Here is a 26,993-nt window from a genome sequence, read left to right on the forward strand (position 1 = left end):
CAATCTGTAGCTAGTCTCTAGCTCATTCCCTTCTTCCGAATGATGGAACGCTGCAATCACTGTTTTGCTGTCAATGTGGATGAAAATTCCATCATCCTATTCACGTTGCAGCTCGGTATTTTCGTCTCTGGTTCCGCAACACCTGACGTGGACCTTATTAGAGTTCTCTCTCTGCGTTAAGCTTGGTTAGCAAGGACCTTTACTGGATACAAACACTGCAGGTGAGAATCAAACCTGCAACTCCTATTCCAAAGGCATGGAGTCTTACCACTACACTGTCCAACTGCTCTTATTTCTGTTTTTATGTCTGTTTATTCATATATACATATATATATATATATAGTTAGTAACAGGGAGAGTGTATGAAATAAGATCTGCCTAAATAAAATGACATATGTTACATTAAAAATAGAAAAGATGTGTGATAAAGGTACGCCTAGCCTGCCTCCAAACAGCTGAGAAAGAGGGAAGGCAAAATTGACACAACACACAGACAAGAGAGTATAGTAGTGTAGAGACTAGAGTAGTGGTTAGACCACACGTCTTTGGAGCAGAGGATCGCAAGTTTGATTCCCACCTGGAGTGTCTGTATCCAGTAAGGATCCTTAGACTAGAACTCCCCCCTACTAAGCGATCAACAGGGTCCGTGTCAGGTGTTGAGGAACCAGGGCACCCTGACAAGAAGGAAGGTACAAAATAAATGCTATGGCAAGGGGGAGCCAGGACGCCAGGTCAGGGGGCGTTATCATCACCCCCATTACTGCTGCCCTATTGTAGTGATCTAATATTATTAGATCACTACAATAGGGCAGCAGTAATCAGTGAGATGCTTGGCTAAAAGGGCTAGAGGCTAAGATCAAGGTAGTCAACATAGGTGTCAGCAGCTGGAGAGGGACGCAGTGGTCATGATGATCCACTCGACTCTGAGACCATCACAGTGGCCGACTGTCCACTGACCCTCTTCATATGGGTTCTTGGTTCTGTATTCTCCTTCCAGGGCACAGCAAAAATCTTCATGTTGGCTGTCCAGTGGATCATCATGGCCACTGCATCCATCTCTAGCTGTTGACACCTTGGTTCTGTGGTCCTGCTTTTGATTTCTCTGGTGTAGTTGTTGATTGGCATATCTCAGGTATGGGTCCTGTACTTCTGCAACCTCCCTCTGTGCTACCCTGATCTTAGCCTCCTGCCCTTTCAGCCAAGCATCTTACTGATTACTGCTGCCCTATTGTAGTGATCTAGTTAGTCTCAATAGATATTGTACACAGTGCTGCATTAACATCTAGCAGACCTAATATGGGGGTGGGGGGTGATGATAACTCCCCCTGACCTGGTGTCCTGGCTCCCCCTTGCCATAGCACTTAATTTGTACCTTCCTTCTTGTCAGGGTGCCCTGGTTCCTCAACACCTGACACAGACCTTGTTGATTGCTTAGCAGCGGGGTAGGGAGTCTAGTCTAGCCTAAGGATCCTTACTGGATACAGACACTCCGGGTGGGAATCAAACTTGCGATCCTCTGCTCCAAAGACGTGTGGTCTAACCACTACTCTAGTCTCTACACTACTATACTAGCTTGTCTGTGTGTTGTGTCAATTTTGCCTTCCCTCTTTCTCAGCTGTTTGGAGGCAGGCTAGGCGTACCTTTATCACACATCTTTTCTATTTTTAATGTAACATATGCCATTTTATTTAGGCAGATCTTATTTCATACACTCTCCCTGTTACAATATATATATATATATATGTATATATGAATAAACAGAAATAAAAGCAGGAATAAAAGCAGTTGGACAGTGTAGTGGTAAGACTACATGCCTTTGAAATAGGAGTTGCAGGTTTGATTCTCACCTGCAGTGTTTGTATCCAGTAAAGGTCCTTGCTAACCAAGCTTAACGCAGAGAGAGAACTCTAATAAGGTCCACGTCAGGTGTTGCGGAACCAGAGACGAAAATACCGAGCTGCAACGTGAATAGGATGATGGAATTTTCATCCATATGTGTGTGTATGCAATGAGGACTCCAGATGCCTCTGTGATGACTTTATGTTTCTGTAAGTCTTGGTAACACACGCCCTTTCTTTAGCATTAAATAACTCATCAAAAACAACCATATCAGAATGATTAATATAAGAGCAAACCTCACACTTTGCCCCCCAAAATTTGTACCTGTCATCTGTTTCAGTGAGAGGTGATCATCAGTCTTTCTGAAATGTAATTCACCATGCTGTCATTTTATACAACACGTTCTGCTCTGCTCTGAAATAACTCGAGAAATGGGTTGAATATTGGTTCAAACACGGAGTTTATGCAGAATGTTTTTACAATTTAAATCCAGCACCAGTAACCAAAGCTGAAACTAAGAACGGAGATCAATCAGGGTAAAAACCAAACATTCATCAGCATCAGCGGTTAAACATGGACCATTTGTTACCTTGAATAATTTCACTTTTTCATAATGAGAGGCACAAACTGGGGTTTGTAGAGTGCTTTGGAAAATGTTTTGGTTGTAGTTTAGTTGCAGTCCAATAGGCTCTCGTAACCTGGCTCCAGTTAAGGAAGATTTAGGCAGGCTGTGACCTGTGCATAAATAAAGTAACATACAAATAACCATTTCTTGGATGGAGCCACTTTATTTCTTCATCACTGGAGCCAAATACTTTCCTCAGGATGATGTAGATGCACAGAGAGTATTCATAAAGCTCACAACCCTCACGTCATACTGGGCTCTTTTTGTGCCACTTTTTTCATTCGTATGAACGCCATTTCCGCTGTGTTGGGTGTAACATAGCCAAACTTGCCACCCGGTTTCGTTTTTGTAAAAAATTCAAAATTTCAGTCTGATTTTCTTACATCAGCCTAACACGGCTTAGCAGCAAAAATACTCACACTTGACACCCTAGGGACCGTTTTGTGCCCCATTGAAACCCATTATAAACGCTATTTTTCACGGCAAAAAAAATTACGGTCAAATCGATCGTGATAGGTAATGCTTCCGTTTCCGTTTGCAGTAGTGGCCTTAGAGTTGTAATTTTTTTATTTGTCCACTGGGTGGCGCCCTTGCTCCACATTTGACCCCGGGCTGGAAAACAGCGGGCTGCTTAAACAGACCTGCGGGAAACGAAGCCTCATTTCCGGCGTGCAGCAGCGGCTTCGCCGCTGATCGGGCGGGACCATTTTCGGCCCCTAGGACCGTTTGAGGGTGCATTTTTTTTTAATCAACAGGAAATGACGTATTTGTTGTGACGTGATATCAGACGTGTGCGCTGGAAAAAGGAGTCCGACGCAACATGCCCCGTTCATCGTCGCGAGTTAACCCGGGAGGATGCACTGATTTCGGCCTAGAGGAGGAGCATTTGCCGCCTGGAGACCATTTTCTGGTCCTGAAAAAAAAAAAAAAAAGGCGATCGAAATGAAGGTTGGTGCCAATCTTTAGTCCATCTAAAGGCCTATAATAACAATCAAATATTACTTCAAATGTTTATTTTTTTTAATATTTCGTTTTGTTTTGGGGGGCTAAAAAAAACGGTGCGCTCATGTAATTAAACTGCGATTAAAAGGGTTAAAACCCCCGAAATATAATTAAAACTTTACATGAATATTTCAGGGAGAAGTAGTTTTAAAAGACTGGCTAATTTAAAGTGGAAAAAAATATGAATATATAATCTTTTTATAGCATTTTTCGGGCGTGGCAGAAAACGGTCCCCAGGGTGATGAACGTAAGTTTTTTAAAGTATGACGTGAGGGTTAAATCATCCATCCATCTTCTTAAGACACTTGACCACTTTATTCCTACATCCCATCAGAAAATTAAGCTCATTGGAACAAGTTAATTTGAAAACCACTGACATTTTTCAGGAATTTGATTTGAATGGCTGCCACTAAACTCAAAATGAATACAAGCATCTCCCCATCCTCCTCATGATCCAAACGCTTGACATAACCAATGAGAGTGAAGGAAAGAGAAAAACAATTTGTTGTAAGGGACAAAAGTTTATTGTAACCCTACAAAAGACACAGGGTGAGAGAAAAAAAACAAAACCGAAACAAAATAAATGAAAAACAAACCAAAAGAAAAGCTTCTCGTTCTCATACAAGTGTCAGAACTATCCATCATACACGGACCACAGTTTAATGATTCTGATTTTTAATATAACATTTGTCGTAATGCGTTGTGTACATACAAAATATAGCAAACTAAATAAGGCAAATAAATAGAGGTACAATTTACAGGAAAATGGAACATTCCTCATGTTTTCATCTTTTTTTTAATCTTAACTCAAACATCAACAAACGTGTACAAAATGCTTTTTTTTTTATTTCTCCAACTGTATATCTTTCAGGTGGAGGGTACGTTTTTCTTTTTCTTCCAAACATGAAAATACTGACTCCTCACAATTATACAAGCTCGAAGAACGGGTGCAACTTTTCTCAGGCAGTACAGGCTGTGGTTTAACAGGTGTGTTTCAGTTTGCAAGCAGTTTTCTACGAAAGGAGAAACAATTCACACTCTGTGCACCCATCTTTAGGCATGCAGCTCAACACCATGTAATGACAGAAATGTGGTATTGACATAAAATACCCCACCCACAACCGCCCCCCAATCCCTCTTTTTAATTTTTTTTCTCCAGACTCACCAAACCAGGAGACAGGACCTGCTCTGTACCACAGTCGCCTCTTAGTTTCCCCACAAATCCCATCTCTGCCATTCAACAGACTCTTAAAGTGTTCCAAGCGGCCCAGCCAGATACTCAGCCTCACTTTCCTCCCTTTCCTATAAACACCATCTTTAATTTCTTCTTCTTTTAAATTTTTTATTTTTATTTTGCACCACTCTTTCGTTGCACCCTTCTAGTTTCTTGAGGGACCTCAGCCCTCGCTGCAAATGGAAATGTCCCATCAACAAAGTGCATTGAAACAAGCTACTTATTTCCATCTTTACACTCAAAAAAAAAAAAAAAGAAATCAAAAATCATCAGCCAGTCAATGGCCAAATAGACATCCAACCATGTAGCAACACAAAGGTTTTAATACTGACAATACCCCTCAGGAAATAGTCTGCACTACAACACGGGTTAAAGCTCTGAATGAAGGGTTTAAAGAATCTGATGAAGTATAACTCAAAAAGGATCAGAGGCTAGAAAACAAAAGGACTAAAATATACACAAGATGCTGGTTTATTGAGACAAAATCAAGTAATATCCTCTTTTAAAATTTTAAAAGTGTCTGAAAGTTTTAAGTGATTTTGGTTCACTGGTTAATCTCTGGGATACAATTTCTGTCTCACGTTGTGTTTTTTTTAACCTCACAGTAGCTTCTCTCTGCTTCAGAGGGGAAATGAAGAAAATGAACTAAAAGTGTGGAAGAACTCATATAAAAGGAAGTGAGTGAGTTTAGCTGTGCACAGGTAACACATAACCCCAAACCTTTCTGAGGAAACATTTAAGTGCACCTGCTGAAGTTATTTGGGAGATACTGGGTAGAGCTGTTTTTGACAGGTTGTGAGGTCAGTGAAGTGCACTATAATCGGCCACAAGATGGCGCCATATCCCCACCAAATTCTGTAAGTTTGCTTTGGAAGCCACAAATACAAACGTGAAAACAGGATGAGAGGCACTTAAAACTGAACGTTTACACAACGAAGAACAGAAAAACTCCAGAAAGGACAAACTGGGGAAGTCGCTGTTAGAAATACAAACATGGTGGGTCAAGACCTCTCTTCTGACTCTGAATGAATGTGATGGTTAACATGTAAATGTATGCTTGATGTTGACTTTACACCCCACGATTAGAGCCGTCTTTGTGTGAACACATTCTGCAGCGAAGCTGAAGCCAAAACCAAACCAACGCAGTGCCCAAAACTGCAATTCCTTTAATGACCACTGGAGGCTTGCTCCAAAAGTGAGTCAATCTCCATAAAACTCCCATGTTAAAATGACCAGCTTAAAGCAAAAATAAACATAGTTTTGGTCTTTTTAGCCACTTTCCTACTTTATAACAATTTTGTTTGTGTAACTCCCCCATTTAAACATTATTAAAGTTAAACATATAATTATTATCAGGTCCGTGGCCTCTTTTACTGACAGATATCTGGCAGGCTTCATCTCCGGAAACTGGAGACATTGATTGGTGTCTGGTTAATTGCATACAGACTATCTGTGCTCCAGTTTTCACAACTAGTTAAATTCTAGTACTTCATCTGTATGTTACTTAGCAGACACAGATAACTGCTAATTAAAGCAAATGTTAGCTAAAAAATTAGCACTCCACCCTCTCATCCAAATATGGTTACTTCTGGTCCAAAAAATAAAAAACAAAACAAAAAAACCCTTAAAAGAACAAAACAAAATGAAAAACAAAAAACAAGCAAAAGAACAAGATGGCTTTATAATGGGACTTCAAAAACCAATGAGTGACATCATAGATGCTACATCCATCTTTTAATACAGTCTATGTGCACTGCTATATATATATATTTTTGTTTTCAAAAAGAATCAGATGTTAATACTGATTACACTACAGCCTCACTCCTACTGCTCTAAATACTTCAAATACCTTATAAAAAGGAGGTTGGCTTCCCTTTGTGGGCCTGATTTGACTGACTTGATTGACAAGCTGGAGAAAAAGATGAAAGTACAAATTCTTTTCTATGACATGCTCTTATGTTTTTTTCCTGTGTGTGTCCCACCTACCTTCTTTAAGTGTTTTGTTATACCCTGACATGACAATGAGAGATTCATCACATGGTGCGGTGTGACTCTACCACGGAAAAAGCTGAAAATTAAAAAAAGAAAGCAGAGAGATACTGAATAGAGTGAGAATTTAACCTTACTGCAGTAAAGGAACTGCAGCTTGTGCCTTTAAATGAATTTCATGGCATTCCTTCATTATGTTAGTTACAGATAATCTGACAACATACAGGACGCTGTCATTGGCTTGTGGACTTCTGAGTGTAAAGTTTACAAAAAAGCTGCAGTGCAAACAAGACGTACAGATGTGAAAAGTGTGAGCGATTACCTCTTTTTTTTTTCCTTTTTTTACATAAAGCGCAAAATGTATAGAAATTCACTTCAACGCCAACTTGCAACACCAACAAATAATGCATTGCGTGTACAAAAATCCCAAAACATAAAAAAAGACCTCTTTGCAATTAGCTTGTCTGCATCTAAATATAAATATATATCAATGCCTAATTGCAGTATGTTTTGTATTAATACATTTACATTAGTTTTCTCTTTCCTTTGGCACTGTTAATGCCAGAACGATGTTGGTCAGAGTGAAGGTGAGGCCTGACCCATGTGGCACAGTCATGTTTTAAATCAGGTGGATCAGGCTGAGAAGTTTCCTTGAGAAGAGCTGAGCACATCGGGATAGACACGTCCTTCCCAGAGAATGTTGGTATGAATCTGGATCCTTCTTCACTCTTTCAGAAGCCTACAAATCATTCTGGGACGTGTCGACTCCTTGACTTTCTGTGGTTGAGAAGTCTCTTTTCTGGGGAACACCTGATGGTCGAGGTTATTGTTTAGTTCCCTTCAGCTTCTTTTTTCCCCAAATCTGCCTGGAGACGCTTCATAGTCCTTTTACCAATCCTTTGTCTTTGCCTCGTGACTATATACAGTGTGACTGTCCGATCCCAATGTCCTGTGTGCTTTAAAGCCCAGTAGTTAAATGACAGAGCTTTTTCAGCACCGGAGAGCTTGCAGAGGATGTGTGAATGGGGGAGAAAAGTGAAAAAGACTGGGGTGATAGACAGTGAGAGCCTTGAGCACAGTGTTAAAGGATATGGTCAAATGACATGGGCTAATGTGTCACAGTGGTGTGTCCACTTGTCCATCCTGGTAACATCCAGAACAGACGGAGTGGAAATAGCTTTACAAGACCAATCAGAGGAGAGCGCTGCATCCTTCAACACGGCTCGGCCGTTCTTGCAAGTCCAATCCAGCTGTTATTTACATCCTCTCCAATGTCAGCGGTCACTGTCCCACAACCTGGACTAAAGGTGTTAAAAGCTCAACGCAATGGCAGATTTAAGGTGGGGTTTTTTTATTCCTGTTCCCCGACCTAGTAGTTAACCTTGGTGACGGTTCTTTCCCGGCCGCCACCCTCCGCCAGCTGATTGACAGAGCGTTTGCGATTTCGCTTGAACTTGTTCAGGTCTTTGTCGAAGACCTCGCCGGAGCGCAAAGCTGAAACCAGGTCGTCAAACTCCCCGCCGACTTCTTCCGTGGTGCCGCTCTTTTTGGCCCGTCGTTCCCGCTCCCGTTGATCCTTAAGCTGGTTAGGAATAGAATACAGAGTTATTGGAAAAAAAAATATTAACTGTCATCACTGCCTCAGGTGTATTCTCTGCTTCTGTGTCTCACCATCGCCTCCATCCGGGCCCTCCGCTCCTCCTCATCCTTGCGTCGCTGCATGTTCTCGAGGTCCTGTCGTGCTTCGGTGAACGACTGCAAGAAGGTGTCGAAGATCCCGAAAAACTCATCCGGCTGCATTCTCCCTTCTTCCTCCCCAAAGTGCTTCAGAGATTTGGCAAACTGCACAAAGCACATATACCGTCATTAATAAACAATTTTAAACACATTGAAACCAAATGCGTCATTATACAGGCTGGACATGAGCATATGAGCCTGCTCTTCAAATTCATCTACTGCCATTCATGCTGGAAATTAACACACACACACACATACACGAGTAAGAAATGACTGCATGATTTGACCACCGTATGTCCACCCAGTTCTGTTCAAGCTGTTCGGTGCTCTGCGCCAGGACAAAGCCTGCAGCCAAACACGCTCTACATTCCCACACTGAGCTTTGTGCTGCAGTACTACAGACCACTACACGCACACACATACACACAGGCCCAGTCACAGTCCTAAAACACAACAAGATACAATCTGCACTGCGCAGAGGCCATGGTTTGAGGCAGATACTAGCAACACATCTGACCAGTTTTGCAAAATAATGTGCGATAGGTTATTTGTGGAAAAATTTGGATTTCATAAAGCGTAACTGTCACACATGTATTTGGTTTAAGACGATAAACAGGCCACACTGAAAGAGTGAAAGTGAGAGTCAGTATTCTTTAAAAGGGTAGCAGCTGTTCATTCTATCATCTGAAAGAAAAAAAAAACCCAAACATTTGGGCACTTTTATAAATTTTGCAAAAATAAAGTTTCAAAATACACTCAGGGTGAGGCTACATTCAAGCACAATCTGCAAAGTGCATTTGAAGCTGTTTTTTTTTGGCCATTTGGTTGGAACAGAACAAGCTGGGTAGTTATTCTTTATTTATCTCCATTGGGAAAATGTAAAACATCCCAAGTGTTAGGAGAAGCAAGTCCTCAAAAGCCACCTGGGGGCTTTTGAGGGTTCATTCTCCTGTGCCCAGGTCAAGGGCACGGGGGAATGAACCCAATGCATTTTTAACATCGGAGAAAAACATGATCTCCTGGAAAAACTCCAAACCCAAACCATGAGTATTTATCCATACTTTGACTTCCTAGATATCGCTAAAGGCACCATGGAAATCTCAGCTGAAGAAAATGCATGTGATTTCTCAAAATCCAGTTCAGCTTAGTTATTAGTGTACTCTCTCATTCGTTAATTAAATTTCAGTTGAACTTTATTTTATTTATACAGCACCAAACCATCTCATGGTGCTTTTTATTGTAAGTACTTGAATGGTGGGAAATGCGGGGAAAAAGAGAAGAGAAAACAAAAACAACAAAGAATGAAATCAAACTATGGGAGCAGGCAAATGTTGAAAATATATGCCATGCTGAAGACAAAGAGAATGAAAAGAGGAGAGTGTGCATCAAGAGGAGCATCCAATAGTCTGAGCCTATAGCAGCATAACTTAAGGATGGTTCAGGGTCATCTGATCCAGCTTCTAATAAAAGTTTCATCACTAAATTAAAGTTTCATCCTCATCACTGCTTTCATATTCATTTTTGTTTCACTCCTTCCTATTCTCACAGAGTCACATTTAAAGTCAAAATTCCCCAGCTTTTACGGTAAATAAAATATATCTCATCTCAGATCACTAACAAAGAATCTTCATATATTTACTCTTTTGGTTGATTTATTTCAATACAATAAACAATAAATGGTACATGTTAAACCCTTTAGGTAAAAACAGCCTCTGTTGTTCTCTTCTGCACTGTGCTATTATCCTCTGTCTCATCTTCAGGGAGAGTTCAGTGACAGTAAACATGACTCTAGTTTATATGAGGTTAGCATCATACTGTAAATGGTCCTCGTGTTGTGATAAAACCATCCTGTCATTATGGTACTAGTCTCCATGGCAACCCCACCGTCATCACTCTCTCTCTCCTAGTAATTATGTGTCTGGTCAAATCTGTTTCCTCTCGTCCCCTTGGGTCTGAGCTAAATGAGTAAACACACACACGCGCGCGCATGCACACACACACACGTACGTACTCCTGCACACACAATAAAATGAAGAATGTGAAGTTACAACACTGTGCAGCTCATTTCACACAACCACTAAAATAAACACAGGCAAGCTCTGTGAGAGAGCCAATTATCTCTTTGCATTCTCTGATTATTTATTGTGCCTTATTTTTATTAATAATAGATTTTAAATTACGACTTTAAAAAAATAAATAATAAAACTGTGTTTGTTGTTCAAAAATACTCTATGAAAACCTATATGACTGATCTGTTTACACATTAGATAAATCATATTTTATCCAACATGAAAACCCTGTACGAGATGATCGGTCCTCCTTTGATGATCAGTGAGCAGCGGTGTGCTTTCATGCTTAGAAAAAGCACCGTAGATGTAATTTTTGCTTTGGAAGATGAGATGTTGATGGAGAAGAACAGAAACAGTTGCTTTGTGTCTTTGTGGATCTAGAGCTAGGGTACCAGGGGAGAAATCATTGTGCTCTATGAGAAAGTTAGGTGAGACTGGGGTATGACATGTATAAGGACAAGTGTATGCTAGGAGTGACAGATGGGTTCAAAGTGGGAATGTGATTACATTGGGGATCTACGCTCCTTCTTGTTTGCAACAGTGATGGACAGGTTGACAGATGATGTCGGGCAGAAGTCTCTGTAGACTCTGATGTTTGCAGATGACATTATGATCTCTAGTGAGAGTAGGGAGGAGAGTCTGGAGACCAGATTGGACAACATTAGAAATGAGCACATCAGAGAGATACCCTACCCTAAAGGTAGCAGCTGAAAGAAGCAGATGATACAGCTTCACAAAAAGTGATAAATGCTGTCAGTACTCAGCTTTTAGAGGCAATTTATGCACCTTAAAATTAATTAATTAATTACAAAAATAGTCAAAGGAAATCCTAGGGTAAGTACAGTTGCTGAATGGAGGCATTTATTACAGCATGACACACTAAAAGGCCCCAACTGACAGAGAGGAGGATGCACATGCACAGTCAGCCTCACCAAGTCATTTGTCTGGAGGCATTGGCTAATACGAACATAATGCCAAGCAAGCTAAAGAGGCACTTAGAAAGTAAACATTACTTCTGAGAAAAACTCTGGCTACTCAAAAGAGTGCTGGCTCTGACTCAAGCATCCTCCAATGCTTAAACATCAGATACTCCAAAATCCAAGTACTGATCAGCCACAACAACCTGCTGGCCTAAGATCATGTAGGCACCAAAACAGCTCAATGAAACCTAAAGGTTCCCAGTTTAAACTTGTAGCAAGACGATCAGTGTTACATCTTCTGGTGTATTTCCAGATGAGTAAAGGTTCTAGACAACTTTCATTCATTTTGGTATATATGCTTACAATCTGAGCAATGCTTCTGATTTTGAGTCTACCATATCTGCAACCAGTCAGACTCAAAATAATTTAGCAATTGTTTACTTCTTAAAATAGTCAGAGGCTCTAACAGAACTGCAAAGAGCAAAATATGTCTACTAGCTGGTAAGTTAAGCTTAAGCAGACCCTTTAACTTTAACAATAACAACGACAACAACAATAACGGTGGTTAACACTGTTGCCTCACAGCATGAAGGTCCTGAGTTCAATTCCATCATCAGGTCAGGGTCTTTCTGTGTGGAGTTTGTATGTTCTCCCCGTGCCTGGGTTCTCTCTGGGTACTCCGGCTTCCTCCCACAGTCTAAAGACATGCAGTTAGTGGGGATATGTTAATTTGAAACTCTGAATTGCCTGTGGGTGTGAATGTGAGCGCGAATAATTTGTCTGTGTCTATGTGTTAGCCCTGCGACAGACTGGCGACCTGTCCAGGGTGTACCCCTGCCTCTCGCCCTAAGACAGGTGAGATAGGTTACAGCCCCCCCGCGACCCTGAAAAGGATACGCGATAGAGGATTGATGGATGGATAATAATAATAATAATAATAATGACAACAACAACAACAACAACAACAGGCAAATGTGAAAAATGCTGTGATGGATTAATTTGATCATGTCTCTACAGGGTGGTCATTATGTGGATCTTTAAAGACTTAATAGACAGAGTTAATAAGTACCTGTAAGATGGCAAAACAGGCACTGTATTAAAACTACAGTTCAGAAAGCGTTGGAGAAGGTTTAGCAGCAGTATAAAGAAAAAACGTCATTTAAAACAAATGGACCCAGACATCCAGGGACTCTGGTTTGGTTGTATGAACAATGAAAGTGACTTGAAAAGCTCTGTTATGAAGGCAGATTGATGACCAGGAACAGTCTGCAATGTTCTTTTTGGTGGCCAAATTCACATTAGTTCTTGAACTTTTTCAACAGGCCACCTTTACCACTATTGCTCATAATTCTTTTAATCTTTTGATTTTTCATTCACTTGGCTTTCTCTCTGACTTTTTTTTGACAAAACATGAAGCTTTGATTCTTAACTTATGGGTCTGAAAATGTAAGCCAGTGCTGAGTTTTTTAAACAAGCATTCTTTCTAACAGCCAGCAGGGGGTGTCTCGTCTGGTTGTAAAAATGTGATCGTGTAGAAGCCTTTAGGAAAATGTACCTTGTTCTGTAAGATCATTTAACAGTTAAAAAGGTCTCCACTGCTAGTTTCAAGTCTTACTAAACACAACATGATGTTTCTTTTGTAAATTAATGACCATATTAGAGTTAGAAAGAAGGGTGAAACGGGGTAAATATGCTTATCTTTATATAAAATCTTTGACTGTTAATATAAACCAATCCTGGCTTTTTTGAAATAATTCCATTCCCTCCTCTTGAAACGTCTCTCTCTATAACTCACAAGAACAACCGTAATCCTTTCTAGTGATTTTTCACTGTGTGTATCTCCATCGCTGACATGCATGCAGACATGCTTGTTGCCATGGATGCTGTGTGAGCCTCAGCAGGCTGCCTGCTCCATTTAGTCGTTTTCTACCTTGTTGAGGATGAAGCGTACGCCCACGCTTCCATCTTTTTATTCCTCTGGAAACTTAACAGGGCGTCAGAGGGCCTCGACAAGCACTGAATCAGTGTGTCAGACTCCCCACTTAACAACCACACAGGCACAGTCTGGGCTGGTGAACACAGGTCTTTTTGTTTTACAGCGGTGCCCAAATCCTCCCCTTCTCTTCCAGTGACATTCCAACTAGAACATTTTCCCTCCATTTTTTTTTTTTTTTTTACTGACCTCCTCCTTCAACAAATAATTAAGCAAAGACGAGGCTCAACCTGAAACACACGTCCTCCTTTCAATTGGTTCATGGCATAGACTGTATGTAAAATATGCAAATGGACAATGTGATGCCACTTGTTGGCTTTTTGAAGACAATTTTGATGATAAAATGTGCTAATACTAAGATTCATAAGGTTTCAGTGTGCCAGAATCGACATGCTAAATGTGCAGCAGATCTCCCAAGGCCTGGAAATTAAATAACGCGTTCACATAAATCTTTTCAACACTTTGGGATTCTCAAAGTCCCACTGATATCTTCAACTTACATACCTCCTGCTATACATCAATACATGAGACAGCATGGTTCAAAGGGCATTTGTCCCAGTGGTAAAAAAGAAAAGTGTGTGGATTTAAAACACTAACATTCAGAGACAGACACAAAGAGAAGACGTGGGGGGAGTACGGGGTAATCTTTCAATGCTGGGTTTCCCCGACCTGCCTAAAGTCATCCCGCTGGACAAAGAGGGATGCTCAGAAGTTTCTTTTCCCCCCCATCAGTTTCTGTAATTTTCATCTTTCCTGCTATTCTGTCTTTCTGACATGAAAGCTTGGCAAGTTGCCTCGCCACCCACACGCTCATATGAACTTACACTTACAGTACGACCCAAATATGAGCGGTTAAATATTTGGTTACCTTGTCCTTGGCTTCACTCAGCTGGTCCTCCAGTTCAGAGAAGCTGAAGCCAGCCACCGTGATGAAGTCACCAATCACGGCCACAAACTTATCCCCTCGTTCCCTCGTCCTGCTCTGCTGGTAGTGCAGCTCCTGATGCGGGTAAAACGAGACGAGAGGCGTGTGATTGGTCGGTCTCTGAGGCTGAAGCATGCTTCATTACAATTAGTTTCACTTGAGCTTTCTTGGAACTCGGATGAGCGTATTTGTGCTGTAGCGCTCGTGTTCGCGTGTGGCAGAAAACATGACATGTCGCTTTCTGTGTCGCAGAGCGTGGAACATTACCAGCATTTAAACACCTCGCCCTGCTGCCCATCTCCGCACTACTCGAAAACATAATTACAGACAGGAGAAGAACCGATGGGAGGGAGCGTGACACAAACGCACAACAACTTACCGCCTCCAGTGCCTTCAGTCCACTTCTGATACTATGCACTTCTTTTTCCAACTCTGACAAACTGCAGAAGAAGGAAAGACAAATATGAAGACAACATTTGTTAGCTGTTTATTTATGTGTGTCACAACTCACATTGTCTGTTGCTTTTTATCAAGAATTTCCTCAACATATTAAAAATCATAAACAATTTTACTCAAGTAACAGCTGACACGGTCCTACTGTAACCACATGCAGTCAGAGGGAGAAATGCTCTTTTCCCTCAAGTGAAATATTGCACACTTACTTGACTTTGGCAGCTTCTTGTACGCTGCCGAGGTCCTGCTGGATGTGAAGCGTGTCCGGGTAGTTCTTCTCAAAGATCATGATCAAGTAGTGCAACATGGTTATGTTCCTATCGAATAATAAATAAAAAGAAAAATAGAATCAAGCAAAACAGAATTAACCAAAGTAATTTATGGAAGGATAAGGAATAGCCTCCTTTATTTTTGCTCACTTTATTTAAAACACAGGTCTTTGCTATTATTTCCATACTAACTATAAGATACATCAACATATACAGAAATTGCACTGGCACAAGAGTTGCAGTACATGATATTTACTGATAGATGTGCTCAGTGAGTGCACCCGCTGAGCATGGCACAGTTCTGTGCATGCAACTGATGCAAGCAGTAGCTCTCTTGAGTTAGGATTTAGTATAACTTTGCACAATCAACATCAGTATCTGAGAGGTTTTTTTTACCATTTAAAGATAAGCAATTGCAACATGAACATGAGACAGAGCTGAGATACTTAATCCTAAGGCAAAGGTGTAAAGTAAACTAATAAAAGGAAACAAATGTACTTGTTTCAGTTGTATTAGGGCTTAAGGTTTGAATTATTAGGGCCGTGGGCTCTTTGACTGACAGGTAGATGGAAACACAGCCAGCTGTGGTTGCTAGCTGCCTGCTAGGATTCAGCTCAGCCTGTTAGATCATTGAACTAGATCTCGGGAGCATGTTTGTGCTGCTGGTGTTCTTTAGATAATTTTTAATGCACCTACAACTTTTAATGCTTGCTGTGCGGGTAACTGTACTGACAGACCATCCAAGAAGTCTGTTGTCAGCTTTTAGAAAGTGAAATATTCTTGGATTTTATTCAGCATTTCTATCCGTTTTATGCACCCATAAGTCCTATAAATGCAACTTGCTAACCGAGATTGCTAAAACTGTCAACTAACCTATCCAAATAAACTAAAGCACTTATCCAAATGTAGTCACTCCAATAAACAAGCAGGCCCGCAGCACAAGTCAACACTTGTAACAAAGTGGATTAACTGAAGACAGCCCACCTGTCTATGCTGGACTTGGTGTCAGCGATCTTGTTGAGGCTGGAGATCTTAAACCCGAAGGCGTTGCCTCTCTGGCCTTTGTTCATGAAGTTGCCGAAGGCCAGCACCACCTCCAGGACCTGAGTCAAACGTTTGCTCCGGACCACCTCCTTGGACGCGTTCAGGATGGCTGTAGGAAAATGAAGAGGGAGAAAGAGAGAGAGAGAGAGGGTTGCAGCTGGAGACATCATTTAGCTGGTGACTGATATGTGTGCACTCTCAGCTTTTCATATTACATAACACTCTGGGCTTTCACCATCTCCTTCCATTCTGTTACTCTACTCAAACCCACAGACACGCATACAACCTAAAAATCACCATCCTTTCCTTCATTTCTAACATCCTTCATGATGAGTGATCAATATTTCCCAAAAAAACTGGGCAGCTCGGTGGGGAAACCCATCGAGTCCTTCCATCCATCCATAAAACAGCAGAGGGAGGGAATATTCCAAACATAACTCTGTAGTGTCAGCCTCTTTCCTCCAGAGAGCTGCAAGGTCTGGCAAAGTGCAGGTGGTTCCCTGTCTCCACAGAGGAAACCTCAGTGTGAATGTGAAAATCATTAACAAGTTTCATCTTGTTATTGTTGCAGTTCTTTGTGCTGTGATGCAGCATGGGAATCAGTCTTCTGGCTCTGCTGTCAGGGTTCTGAAAGGCTTCTATTGAACCTGCTGGGTGGTCCAGGGAAATATAGACTCATGCAGAGTATATGACAAAGCAACATGAATAATAAAAGGGGATGAACACTTTATTACGGTCATCCACAAACTGTGGTTTGCAAATATTTTGGGATTCTGGAGGTCTGAGTGGATCCACCAACTCACAGGATGCCTGTACTTTATTTCCAGTCCATCGAGGGATCAGAAGCAGAGGCGCCGAATTCATTTTAGAAGAGGGGATCCAAAAAAAGCAAACAAATAAAGTCTGTATCCAGAGAGATCTGGACCGGAAGTGAAGCTGCTGTTTATGACTAAAAAGCATGTTTTACTACACCGGTGACATTTTTAGAATGTGACCAAAGTGAATAAATACTGTGGACATGACATGCAAAATGTCACTTAAGTAACAGTAACAGTGTTACACACGCGCTGTATGTGTGGTTAATAAAAGCATTTTGCCCGTATTCATTATGTGTGTTAATGCTACATAAAACACAATCTCTGCAAGCTGTGCAAGACATTAAAGACAGTTGACAATTGATTTTCACCACTAGGAGGATGAGGATTTTTTGTGCTTTTTGGCTCCTACTTCAATCACTGGTGATTAGCTGTAACATTTTACTTGTTCCCAGACAATCTGACAAATGTCTCACAGCACACACAAGCTGAACTACCAGTCAGCAAATAAAACGTTGCTCTCATAAGTGACGTGATGCTCATCAAAGGCCAGAAAAAACATTCCGGATTAGCAGAGCAGTGTCTTTAAAGTAGATCTGGCTCAAAGAGACTCAGTCACAACACACCCTGTGCATGCACGTGCATGCACACATGGCTATGAACCTCACTGGAAGCCTTTTCCCTCACTCTTTGAAGTTAGCTGCAGCATTTACAAGAGACGCTCTCCCCTCTTAACATAGGCCAGCTTTCCAAAACAGCCTCCCTGGTAACCTGAAAGCTGGCTTGATGGGGGAAAAAAACCCATACATAGTTGACCGTCCTCTCGCATCATGCACACGCACACACAAATTTAACTCAAAGGTAGGAGTGTGAAAAAGCTTTGGTCTTGGTGTTCGCGGCTGATGACATTTCTAGTGTGGGAAACGTTGTTTTGTTTCTGGGTGTGTAACTGTGTGCCCTAAAAAGAAAATAAGTGCTCGAAAATGTAATCTTCTTTTCCATTTTTCTGTCAAACTGCGTCAAAAGACTGTTTGACGACAGTTCTGATGCATGAATCGAATCTAAGGTCAACTAATATTTCTGGCTTTCTAAGGAAAAGCTGCCATTATGCAATATTTTATGACTGTCTCCACCCCATCTGAAGCAATCAGCTGCAAGCTCCATTCTTGCTCAACATAATCTGTAAAAATAGGTCACAAATACATAACTCCATTTTATGGCAACTGTGTGTGTTTTTGTTTTTCCTCTCATTACTCAGCAGGAGCACTGAGGGGCACTGGCATTACAGTTCTGTTTTAAAAGCCAAATAATCTAGTTAATTTTTCACTGTTTGCTTTTCACTGTTCATATAATTAAACATTTTTTTAACCATATTTCTCTTTTCCTTTAGCTGCCACAAAATTTAAATCCCTGCTGGATTTGGTTTCCTCACATCAGCGCACATGTGCAGCTATGGTGCAGAGAGAAGTAGCAAGAAAAGCCTTGATGAAAACATGAAGCAAAATTTTCATGCACATAGAAAGCCAATGCAATGATCGGGCATTGGCACAAGTTTGAGCAGGGCAACACAAATGGAGGTGAATTCCCGTTTGCACGAGTGAAACTGTCACTGATGTGTTTTATACAAAAATGGGGATCCAAGAAACAAAGTTCATGTTTACATAACCAGTACAGTGGCCTGTAAGGTTATGTTTGTTCTTACCTTCAACCTTGGGCTTTGTTTCAGCAAGACGCTCTGCAAACTTCTTCTTAAAGAACAGAGCCTGCAGTCTCTGCTGGTAATGGTCAATTCTGTTGAGGAGAAAAGAGTGACAGAGGGGGGAAATGGGGGGAGGTGAGTTACATCTGTCTCCAGGGGAGTCCAAGTTCAAAGCTAGAAGAGACTCAACTGTGCAAAACTCCCTCTCTCAGTTTTCACTGCATTATCATCCAATAAGCGCCTATCAAAATGGAGAGTTGACAAATGGATTTGTTAAACTTGCTCAAAAGTTCACCAAAGGAGGGGGTGGGGGGGATTTCAAAGAGGGACTCAGGATATTAAATTGCAAAAAAAAGGAACTAACTAATTCCCAGATGTGTTCCTCAGACCAGCGGATATGTGGTCAAAAGGGTAGTAGCAGAGGAAACAAAGCAGAAAGGTGATATTTCATTAAAAGGAAACAAATAGATTTGTCTGTCAGGAAAAAACGAGTTCTGAGAACTAGAACAGCATCCAGGAAAAGGCATTGATTTAGGCATTGGTGTTACTACAGTTGTCAAAACAAGACTAGTTTCTTCAGCTAAAAAAAAAGAATCACACCCAAGCTTGAGGCTTGTTTGGGATTCCACCCTTGTCTCCGTGCATTGAAAGCTATCAATTTAGCACCCATTCCCTGACTGGATGATCTTTTCTTTTTGCATTAAATCTGTTGCAGCTTCTTAGAAATTAAGTTCCTTTAAAATTAGTAAATTAAAACTGCAGTGAAACATATGAATTATGCGCCTAACCTAGCATGGATGTTGTTACCTGAAGCTGAGTATCACACTATGTTTACCTGCTCATCTCAAAGAGGAAGCGATCAGCTCGGGCCATTCTCTCCAGCTCATGTTTGTGCTCCTCCAACAGGTCGATATCACTTTTCTCTGGGACAAACTTCAAAAGCTAGAAAGACAACAAGAATCCAAAAGTTCACGCAGAAGACTGTTGGCAGCATTTTAAACGACAGAATCGGGTCTGTTTTAATGCCGTGGAGCAACAATATTTAACAACAGATTGTAGCTTTGTGCCTTGTGTACAAAGATTTCACAGGCTGCTCTTAATCTAATCATGAAATTAGCAACTGTAGATAATCTGCAAATTCTTCTTTATTTTACATTTAGACACATTATTGTTAAACTCCATGCAGTGAACAACGTCTCATTTTTTTACTTCTACTCTTTGCGAAATGTTTCACCTTGTTATTTTACTTTACAATAATGCACCAATCCCAACTAAATATATTATTAAGATTTACTAACTATTGCATTCTGCTTTTATTCACTTTTTTTTTTTTTTACATTGCCTCAGACTTTGAAGCTTGATTATCATCAATAATTACATTTTCTTCCCATAATAAAGCAAGTATAGGGACATTGTTTTGACCCAACCAGTCGCAAAAAACCTGAAAAGCTTATTTTCACTGGACCATACCTGCTCCAGCATATCTTTAGCAAGCTCTTCTCTCTCATCCATCTCCAGGATTGCCCTCTTGATTTCTTCATTGCTCATTTTTAATCTAAAGGGTAAAAAAAACAACAACTTTATTACAGTAAAAGAACTACTAGTGGACTAGCTCATTGCTCATAATACCAGCCTGGACCAGTGACAAACCCCGGGAACACTGCCAGCTGTTTTCAGTGCATCTGATCACTGAGCCGGGTTGCAATCAATAACAGCATTGTTAGTCTGTGCAGCAAACCCCTTATTGACCAACTGCTGACCCCATTTGGGTCTAGTCTGTAGCCCAGGGTCATTTGCTATTGACTCGAAAAGGAGTTCAGGGACCACGCTGATGTTTTGTCAGACACACAAAGAGCTCAGAAAGCATATGTATTGATCTGTAGAGGGGGGTAGAGCTTAAATTCTCAAAAGGGCTTCGGACCAGCGCTATTAGGAGACAGACAAATAGGAGCCATATTGCCAAGTGGATCTTAAATGATGACAATTGATTCGGGTACAGATGCAGAGGGATTCAAAAGCCCTTGGGTGGGGGACTAGGGTTGAATAAATGCGAGTTAATATAATGTAAGCGACTCAATGTAGAGTCTGCTTGTAGCTGAATGTGTAATAATAGACCGGATTTTCACAGTAGAAATCAGAACATTACTTTCCAAGATGTTGCTTTAGCTATATAATGCTTTCAGATAAAGATGTATGGATTGAGTTACACTCACAGATGGCCTAGGTGTCCATTAAAAACACATTTCTGGCTCTAGATGCATGAGGCCATCATTCCAAGCAGCTCCCACACAGAGTTAGTGCTCTAACCCCTGACCTAATGTTACTTATTTATCAGTGGTCTGCACTGAGGCCATTTCTTCAGCACTATAAAACTAATTAGCAGATAATTACTGTGGCTGAGTGAGCTCGAACCACTGCAAATACAACAAAGCAAAAACATAAAATAAAATAAAATAAAAACAACAAACATGCTGCAAGTAGTCCAGGAAAAAAAAAGCTGGGAAAGTCTTGGAAACAGTCATGTTGGACCTAAGCTGAGGGAATTAGCTGGAAAAGATAGGTTTCCAGAGAAGATCTGAATATGAGTAAAAAGAAAAGATTAAAAAGGCCTAAGTGAAAAGGTCCGGTTAGAGTTACACTAGGCATGAATCTAGAAATCAGGACTAAAAAGCTACTGGTTTAATGACCTAAGCGAACCAGGCTTAAGAGTGTTCCAGGTCTGAGAAATAACCTGAGGCTATATGTTTCACTTGTTTATAATATTTTAAATATTTTTTTATAAAATTATTGCTTAATTTAATGAGGAGGTATCCAATATAACACTGTCACCATAGGCAAAAATATTCCTACATTTACTTCTCAACTATCAGGAAATAAGCCTGCACACTTCAAAATAAAACCAATAATCTCTCCAGACTGTAGTGGAGACTGGATGTAATAAAAGCATGAAAGACCTTCTCAAGCTCGTTAAAATAAAGAAAGAAATAAAAGCCGTCTCATTGAAGAAAATAATCAAATATGAAGCCAACATTCTTCATATGAGATTTGCATGCTGAGAAGAGTCCGGTGTCAGCGATACATGTATATGTGAGAGGACAACCAAACCTTTAGCTTTGAAATAACCGGATCTATAAGTCTAATTCAAGAGAAAAATTTAAAAAATAAAGCCGGACTTTTTTAGCATAACAGTTACAATTTGTTACAGCATTTACAGAAGACTGACATGTATGTCATACGTTAGTGTAATCTGTATAAGAGTAACTCAAAAGGCAGCCTTGCAAGTTGCAGCGCATCGAGATCTCACAGCAGATGCTAATCAGCTGTTTACTGATGATGCGATACACTATGATTAATCATTCAAGCCGAAGCCCCTTACTTTGAAAGCAGGATGACACAATTCTGTGCACGTCTGCCATCAATGACTGACAGCTCTTTGACCTTCCGCGTGCTGACGTATATGTCATCCATCGAGCCAGTCTCTTTCTGCAGAAAGACAGAAAAACAGATTACGTTTTGCTCGCATAAAATGCAAAGCGTGCACACTGTAACGTCTTTTCCTCGCATCTGCATGACATCTTTAGCTGGTTGAGAGACGACCCCTTCTGAGCGTTTAACAATGTGATCATTTAGAACAGATTCACGAAACTCTGCTTTAAACTACCAAAGACAGTTTGTTGCAGTTGTTTAATCATTTATCAAACTCAGACTAAAAGGCTGCACTCTGGCCAAACACTTTAGTCATTCCCCCGACCTGTTTTTGCAGTTTTCTGAGGCCATAACGCACAGCTCATTAAACATTATAAACTCCTTGACTCAGGATGGGAAGGGGCATGAAAACATGTGACACAAGCTGTGGAACAAAAAAATAAATAAACTCTACAGCAGGTCTTGGGCGAGGACATTTTTTTGGTGAGTCACCATTGCAAATCCAATGCAGGCAAACCTATAAACTTTGCAGAGCAACAGGAAACATGGCTGATAGCTTGATGTAAGCCAGTCAGATATTTCTGTAAGCTCTGCACAAATGTAGTATTAAAATGCACCAGGGGAAAGAACACATGTCTGAGAGGACTGCATGTTAAACGCATTCTATTTATGGTCCGATCTGCTTTCCTCCCTGCCAGAAAATGTTCTTCCTGAGGTCGTTGAGTATGACATTTGTAAAACAGATGTGGCTTGTAAAGAAAGTGTCGTTTTTCCATGCCCGTGCTGACCCAAGGTGCCTGGCAGCCAACTGAGGTTGGCACCGGGTTAGGGGGACAACTCCCATTCACTGAAAACTGCCAAAGCCCTCTCTGCACAAGCGGTGAAAGCTATTGTGCCAACTTAACCAAGTGTAACTGGAGACTTTATCTTTTCTAACAGCTATGAAGTAACAGTGATGGAAATGTGGCGTTTACAATTGCATATTCAGGCTTTTTCCAGCTGAGATTATAATGAATAATTAAAGAAATTAAAGATGATTATTGTAATTATGGTAATCAACACAATAACAAAAAGGCAAGATAAGGAGTAATAAGGCAGTGATGATTGGGATTAATGTGGACCCTCTACTCATTTGTATTGGCACCATTATATTATCCAGTGATGAAAATCATATCTTTAACACTGGAGAATTATTAACCTTAGTTTAAAGCAGTGGAAAATAATCTGATTTATGAAGCGTGTATGACATAAGATAGTTTGCTGGAAGTTTTCTGCACTTCTAGAGAGATGCCAGGAGAAACCTGAGACCAACTGGCTTCAAAATAAAAAAATAAAAAAAAATAAAAAAAAGACCACTTTTAGTTAATTTTTCTGAGGATTTTTTTCCCCCCCCAAATTCTTCACCGTGCTCACTGGTTAATGTTGTTGCTAAATTTGGTTTTACTCCACTCACCGAGACTCTTTTGGTGAAGAAAGCTTTGGCTGGAAATGGTGCTAACAAGGGCAGTGAGATTGAACGGAAACTGCAAAACCATGGGCCATAAAACCAAAACAATTATCTTAAAGAAACCGTAAGCCTGTTTCAGCAAAAACAAAACACAAAATCAATAGGTTTTTATACTAGGTGACCACTTTGGTGCCTAAACTGACCAAACAGAGAATGGAAAAAAAGTAATTAAGATAAGATCTCGAATGGCACACAAACTTGTGTTTCCTGGTTAAAAGTCATTTATCTGATTTGGACCAACACCACGCCCTCTGCCTCTCTTTACTGCCTTTGTAGTACTAGAGCCTAGAATTAAGCTGAAAACAAAGCCAACACAAAAAATTGCAGTTCCTCTAGTGGCCTCTAGTGGCCACTAGTGATCGCTAGCTCCCACAGTGTGTCAAACCGCAAAAACTTGCATGTTAAACCATTTAAGTTTACAGCAAACATAAACATGTGTACAGCTTGGTAAAAAAAATGGTTCATAAAAATTTTACAGTGCCTAATTTCTTTTCTTTTTTTAATAACTTCTCCACCTGGATATTGGCGGCTTTGTTAGAGAGGTATATGCCCACATAGGTAATGGATGCTTGTAGCTGTCTTGCTACACTATGTTTGTGAAATTGGTGCCTTCTGGATAATTACTAATATAAATATCTAGGAATTAATATGATTGTTGGATGTGCAATTGTATGGACCATACAGCAGTTCTGGTTGGTTTTAATGTTTCCTTAGTCTGTTAGCAAAATTAGCAGATATGTGGGTCTGTCTATTGCAAACAAGCTAGCTCGCATTTGCTGCTAACATATTAGTCCACTGTCATCTAAATATAGTAACTTCTGGCTCCAAAAAGCCAGCATGGTGGTAATGGTAATGCTAATCTTACAGCTTTACAATGTCCCCAAAGCCAAAAGGTGATATCACTATGGCCACGTCCATCTTTGATATACAGTCTGTGGTTTTTGCATATCAACTCCACACAATGCTAGAGAGATATTTGATTTGACTGATGTTTTTGTTCTAACATATTTAGGTATAATAATGTTGAGAAACGTTCAGGGCTGCAGTGCATGTGTTCTGTCGTTAAGCTATGAGAATGCTTTGGCATTAGGAAACTGCACAGGATAATTTTATGTCATAACTTTTACACTGTATGACTTATCATTAATATTCAAAATCTTGATGCTAAAGTATGCCGATCAAAGTTCATACATTCAAACCCATTCATTACACTATTCTAGCTGGCTGGCTGCTTCTTTGTTGCAGAAGAGAAAATAACAGAGAAATAAAGATGGTTGAGAAGCTAGAGGATTTAAACTCACCTGTTTGAAGGATTGGTTAGTGAGCAGGTCCTGCCCAGGCAGTCGAAGAGTGCAGAAAGACACAAAAAAAAAATTGAAAACACATGCAAAGATTAGCACATCAAGCAGAAAAAAGGTGGTGGCTAGAGCAAAGAAATATAACTACGCACACTACAAGCTGAAGCCGGGAAGCCCTCTGTGAGAAAAATCATCTACCGTCCGAGTCATCAGGGGCTCATGAATCTAAACCTCTCTGTACTGCATAAATTTGGTTTCTGTCTTCTCAAAGAGGTCATGATTGTTATAATGAATTCTTTTGATTGCATCTACATCTGCCTTGACGTGGAAAAACACAACCATGAAAAATGACTGCGGTAACTAATCCTACCGAGGGCAAATGTAAACAAAAGCCCATTTTTAAAGTAGAAGGACCAGTGACAAGCTTAAAATAAGTAATTATGCCATGAATAAACACTGCAATACTGTCCCAGCTGAATCAAATCTAGCCAAATGGAATCGAGTTGTCAAAGCCAGGAAGATGTTGGGTTTTATGTGGCTACGTCCATAGAGATCTGAATTTAACCGTTGGCCTGTGCCAATAAAAACCTGCTCTGTATAAATAAATACCCACAGTAAATCACTGTCAGAAACAACCTCAAGTGACCCATTCCTCTTTAATAAAAGCCTGCAAAGAGAGGATGGGCTTAAGGCTGTCAGAAGGCTTTTAAGCGACACTGTAAAATACATTACAAAGGAATTCAACAATTTTAATGCTTCAAAAGAGACTTTGCATTGAGCCAACTAATTAGAGCAAATTAACATTCCACTTAAACATATTTAAATCTGTGTAATATATCAGTTGGTGTAATTCCACCCAGTATTACCACATGACAAGTGGTGTGCAATTAGTTTGTGGCACAGAGGGGTGTAATTGCGCCGCACTGTATGGTGTTGCCACCAAGACAATTATCCTATTAGTTAGTGCCATGATTTAGTGAATGCCCTCTTTATTTTAGCTTTGGTAAAAAGTTTCCTGTATCGTGACTCCTCGTGACTTCAGCGGTTTCCTACATGTCGCCCTGATTCATGAGCCCATGAAGAACCAGTCAAGGTCTCACACAAATGCTCTGCAGACACTAGTGCAAAGCAGCAGCTCTGTGGCATCTCTACAATAAGGCATTCAGCAGTGAACAGCTGCTCATGTTAGCCCGGAGCTGGACCTTGGCGCTCTCAAGAGTTCCTTTTTACACAACCCACCCTTTAGCCTGTCACACACACTTTCAGTAATACACACAGTTCAAGAATCTAGGCCAATATGGTACTCCACACACACAAAACAATTGCTTATACGCACACACTCTCACACTCACTTCCAAGTCATAAAACTACAAGCCACTTCCAAACAAATCCAAACCTGTTGTCTCTGATATGCTGAAAACATCTTCTCTATGTCTTTCAGGTCGAGGATCTTGAAAGCTCTCAGATCATCAATGTCGCTCCAGATGGTGCCATTGACCATGTTCTAAAAACAGGGTGGAGTGACATAAGAGGTTCATGCATATACACTGATTCATTCACAACTGCTCATTTTAAAACTGTTACAGTTCAAAATATGAGGTCAGCATATGTACAAACAAAATTTTCAGGCTTCAGACTGCTCTAAACACTCCACTTCAGGATGTTTTTTCATCCTCTCCTCTGTGGGATGTCACAGAGTGGGGACATCCTTACATGGTTGCTGAGGCAGACAGCTTAGACTGTGAGCACAGAAGCTGAGTGAAGTGGTAGATGGGACCTAGAATATGATGAACTGAAGGTGAACTGAAATGAAGATGCAGTGTTACATAAAAAAGGAGAAAAGAAAACCTCTGAGGCTGAAAAAGCAAATGTAGAAGTTCCAAAAAATACATTTCCACAAAACAGATATGCAAGTTACCAGAACGCCAAAGTTGAGCCTTCAAAATGAGACTCCATCTTTCCATCTTTTATATACAGTCTATGCCCAGAAGAGTCCAAAAATGATAATGTAGACAGCGAAAGCAGAATACGTCCACTTTAAGTGCTGATTTGAGTTTTATTATAATTCATATCCACTTCATATTTATTTTTGCTATTTCAGAGTAGTAGAAGTAATACTAGAAGTACTAAAGAGGAAAATTTTCTTATT

The 26,993-nt window shown here is 40.4% G+C and overlaps 1 protein-coding gene across 5 annotated transcripts in view; it reads right to left on the reverse strand.

Moving 5' to 3' along the window:
- Nucleotides 1–3,890: 3,890 nt before the first annotated feature.
- Nucleotides 3,891–26,993, reverse strand: part of daam2 (dishevelled associated activator of morphogenesis 2) — a 112,508-nt gene continuing 89,405 nt past the window's right edge. For 2 of the 5 annotated variants that reach the window (XM_080869946.1, XM_080869947.1), the window contains exons 15-26: nt 26,241–26,348; nt 24,848–24,877; nt 21,990–22,096; nt 20,084–20,168; nt 19,449–19,555; nt 18,617–18,705; nt 16,040–16,208; nt 14,996–15,103; nt 14,713–14,773; nt 14,277–14,408; nt 8,361–8,531; nt 3,896–8,271 (exon numbers count right to left, since the gene is read on the reverse strand). In XM_080869946.1, coding sequence (XP_080726072.1) covers nt 8,059–8,271; nt 8,361–8,531; nt 14,277–14,408; nt 14,713–14,773; nt 14,996–15,103; nt 16,040–16,208; nt 18,617–18,705; nt 19,449–19,555; nt 20,084–20,168; nt 21,990–22,096; nt 24,848–24,877; nt 26,241–26,348 — 1,380 coding nt within the window. In that variant the 3' untranslated portion in view covers nt 3,896–8,058. Of the gene's footprint in view, nt 8,272–8,360; nt 8,532–14,276; nt 14,409–14,712; nt 14,774–14,995; nt 15,104–16,039; nt 16,209–18,616; nt 18,706–19,448; nt 19,556–20,083; nt 20,169–21,989; nt 22,097–24,847; nt 24,878–26,240; nt 26,349–26,993 lie in introns of all 5 variants that reach the window. The other 3 variants (XM_080869948.1, XM_080869950.1, XM_080869949.1) reach the window with 3 other exon arrangements.

Source organism: Rhamphochromis sp. 'chilingali' (genome assembly GCF_963969265.1).
Source record: "Rhamphochromis sp. 'chilingali' genome assembly, chromosome: 21".
Taxonomy (NCBI): Eukaryota; Metazoa; Chordata; class Actinopteri; order Cichliformes; family Cichlidae; genus Rhamphochromis; species Rhamphochromis sp. 'chilingali'.